The sequence below is a fragment of the Theobroma umbraticum genome, unplaced genomic scaffold, assembly GCF_002168275.2.
Source record: "Theobroma umbraticum cultivar Fairchild unplaced genomic scaffold, ASM216827v3 scaffold_30.0, whole genome shotgun sequence".
Lineage (NCBI taxonomy): Eukaryota > Viridiplantae > Streptophyta > Magnoliopsida > Malvales > Malvaceae > Theobroma > Theobroma umbraticum.
Window position 1 is genome coordinate 11,490,736 of NW_018397254.1, and position 3,778 is coordinate 11,494,513.

The 3,778-nt window shown below is 31.8% G+C and overlaps 1 protein-coding gene across 1 annotated transcript; it reads left to right on the forward strand.

Annotated features, from left to right (window-relative positions):
- The first annotated feature begins 1,539 nt into the window (after positions 1-1,539).
- On the forward strand, positions 1,540-2,289 carry PSB27 (photosystem II family protein). The gene has a single exon (XM_021434008.2). The coding sequence runs from the start codon at positions 1,587-1,589 to the stop codon at positions 2,103-2,105; it is 519 nt and encodes a 172-aa protein (XP_021289683.1). The 5' UTR covers positions 1,540-1,586; the 3' UTR covers positions 2,106-2,289.
- Positions 2,290-3,778: the final 1,489 nt, after the last annotated feature.

The window sequence follows — 3,778 nt, forward strand, 5'->3', positions numbered from 1 at the left end:
GGTCTTTGAAAAAGAAAATACTAAAAAATTTCAAGCTTTAAGTGTCAAGAGTTAGTGCTTGTTTGGTTTAATTTTTTTTCAGTTTATTTACCTCTTAAAAACAAAAACTAAGCCAAATAAGGATTTTAAGAAGCTCTTTAAAAAATAACTTTTTTTAAAGAGCAAAATTTTAAAAAGAGAGCTTAAGGAAAAACTCCAAAGATGAGCTTTCTCTTCTCTTCTTTTCAAAACACGTCAATTTTTGAAGAGAATTATTCTTTTTATTTCAAAAATATCCTCATTTATTAAGAATAATCTAATATTATCCGTTTCTATATTTAGATAATTTATTATTAATTAGAATTATGTTATATAAAAATATTTTTTATATTTTTAAAAATTTATTTTAAATAAAAAATAAAGATAAATTTTTTCTATTATAAATAAAATAATTTGTGATTAATTGAAAGTTATTTATTAAATATTTTTATAGTATTTTTAATCAAAATTAAAACTTATATAAGTTGTTTAGATCAATAAAAAAATGCTTATAAAGTAAATTTATTAAATAGATTTAACTTAATTTTAAAAGTTATTATTTTTTATAATAATTTTATAATAATTTCATAATAACTTTTAAATTAAAAAAAATAAATTAAACAAGCTGTTGTAGTAGAAAAACAAAAAGAGATGGGCTACTTGGAATTAGCCCCGAACTTTAAGCCCACTCATATATTCAAACCCAAACGTTAAGGCCGAATTCTAACCCAAAAACATGAAAGAAAGCAAGAAGTCAAGGAAGGAAATATACATAATCAAATAGAGGTATTTGCGGAGTTTAATTTCTCTCACATTTTTTTTTACTATGTTCATTGGTTCAACATTATTGCATTTATTATCTACATGAAAAAGGAAAGAAAATAGACAGAATTGATTTTAAAACGGTGGCAAAAAAAATCACAATTCCAAACGTTCAATCCCATGACTGTCAAAAGAGTCAAAATTTTCTAACATAAAAAGTTTCAAGTTGGAGAATGTTTTTTTTACTTTACCAAGGTAGTGGGAGGGTGTTAAAAATTCCAAAATGCCCAGCGAAGTGCAGAGGTTTATTCTATTAATTAATAATGAGATATCAATTTTGACTCTAGCTGAGTAATTGGGACGTCATAAAGCAGAAACCAAAAAAAAAAAAAGTTAAGGCACAAGCACCAAGTTTTCTCCAATATGGTATCACTTGCGATATGCTTGTTAAGACTTGTAGCTAATAACAAAGCAAGTAACTAAGGAGTGAGGGCTGAGCTCCCCAAGAGCTGTGGGTTTGGCCCAGGATCGTACATCCCCCAGCATTTCAATCCCATGATTGTCAAAGCAAAAATGGGGAACAATTTTCCATGAGGTCAAGACTTAAAACACTTTCATCTCTTGGGTCTTGCCGCTTGGACAATGGTAGATCTAACTCTAAGATATCATTGGGTACTCTCTCATCCATAAAGCTAAAATTTAGATAAGGTGATAAGCCCACGTGGCACAAACCCAATTCTCCTCTCTTCATTCCCCTAACTACAAACACAATCCACCCTTTCGCTCCACCATAACCAAAAACCGTAATGGCCTCTCCAACGCTGTTAACCCCAACTTCCAAACTCAAACCTCTCCTTCCCATCAAAGCTAAAGCCACCTCCGCCGCACAACCACATCCGCCACCACAACAACAACCTTTAAGGCGCCAATTCTTGACCCTCGCTGCCACCACCACCACAACTCTGTCTCTTGCAGGGCTTCTGCCAGTGACAGCAGCATTTGCTGCCTCGGATGAGGAGTACGTGAAAGAGACTGAAGTAGTGATCAACAAAGTGAGAAGCACCATCAATATGGACAAGAACGATCCCAACATTGCTTTCGCTGTGGCTGAACTTAGAGAGGCATCAAATTCTTGGGTGGCAAAGTACAGAAGAGAGAAAGCTTTGCTTGGTAGAGCTTCTTTCCGTGATATTTACTCAGCATTGAATGCTGTTTCTGGTCATTACATTAGCTTTGGACCAACTGCCCCAATCCCAGCAAAGAGAAAGGCTAGGATTCTTGAAGAGATGGACACTGCAGAGAAAGCATTATCGCGAGGAAGATAAGCAGCGGTGGTCTCGAACCCATCAAGGGAAGCCGGATTCTTTTTTGTTTATTAAACTATAAGATTTAACTGCTTAAATGGTATTTAATTTATCGAGTTTAAGATTGCATATCGAGGTTCAGTTTGTGAATTATGAGAAGAGAAATCTCCGATTCAATGGTAGGGTTTTCCTGTGATGCTATAAATTAGTTTTTACTGTATATATATATATATATACTAGGAAAATAGATTGTCTCACTCTTAACATCTTGGAATTGAAGAACAAAAATGCTTAAGCTGCATTTGGTAATTTCGAAGATTAAATTGGGACTTGTCTTCCCAAAAGTTAGTTACTCTCTAAAAATTTGACAGAGAACAAAATAGATTTCAATTACTAACTATTTGTACTTCTTTTGCTAATCAAAGAGTTGTTGCCTTTGGAATTTTTAATTGGCAAAGTTTAAACCATGTAGCACTTTGATTTAAGGTGGAAACTGGTAAGTGTTGGGTCAATTGCCGCCGGTTAGGAAGTACCAAACTCCGGTAGCTTAGCATTTTCATTTAAATTAAAAATTATGTGACTTTTAATTTTCAACGACTCAAGGGTTAGTTTTGAACTAAATAAGCCCATATTGGTGTTGCATCAGCTCAAATCCAATTTTAAAGAGTCAAAGGGACTAATTTTTTCAATCGGACAAGAAAAACATAACATATTAACGATATCAAACATCACATATGTCTGTTATTGCAGGAAATTAATTGGGACAAGCATAGATTATGAGGTATTTTTTTTTTTTGGGGCTTTCCTTGAAAAATACGATTTTGGGCTTTAGATTAAAAATATATACATTTATTTTGCCTCTTTTTTTATTTTTTTAAATTATAATTAAAAATTATTCGAGGAGTACATTATCAAGTATACACACTTAACTCTTCAAAATAATAAGTATGCACTTTTAATCAATAAATTTGCATTATATGCTTGTCTTTTTCTCTTTTCCATTCTTTGTATTTCCCTCTTTTTATTTTTTCTAAATATTACCAATAAAAAGTTATAATTTAAAATATTTTTTTAAAAAAATTAATCATGTATTCTTAATTTACATTTGATATTGAGTGAAAGAGTTTTAGATCTTTAGGTAAAAGATGTTAGAAATTCTAACTGAAATTCCAAAAGATTTAGATTGGATTTTTTTATTGATTGGAAGATATTACTTGGTAATCAATGTTTTTTAATAGACAATTTGTTAAGCAAGAATACTAAGAGGAAATGAATTTATGGCTGGCAAGTTAGTGGGTTTATAAATAGAGAGTCTCCATAGGGTGAGGTATGAGAGAAAGATGCAAGTAGAGTTGTATGGTTTATAAGGTTGGGTGCGTAGATATCTCACGTGGCTAAGGAAGAGCGATTATGAGTGCAAATGTTTGATATTGGTTGAAGTTCGTTGAGATTGAGCGAAAGTTCTCGTGCAAGTTTATGTTTGTGAATTGTGAGTGTTTTGTGCGTTCCATATTGGGATTGGTTCATGAGTTGAGTTAATTTGAGTGTTGATAATTTGTACATGGTTGTCATTCCTTACAATTAGTAAATATTTTCTTTCATTCATAAATGTAGATATGTTGAAGTGTTGAATCAGGTTAGATTCTTATATCTTGTTGTGTATGATTTGTTGTTGGATTATCTTTGACGAAACA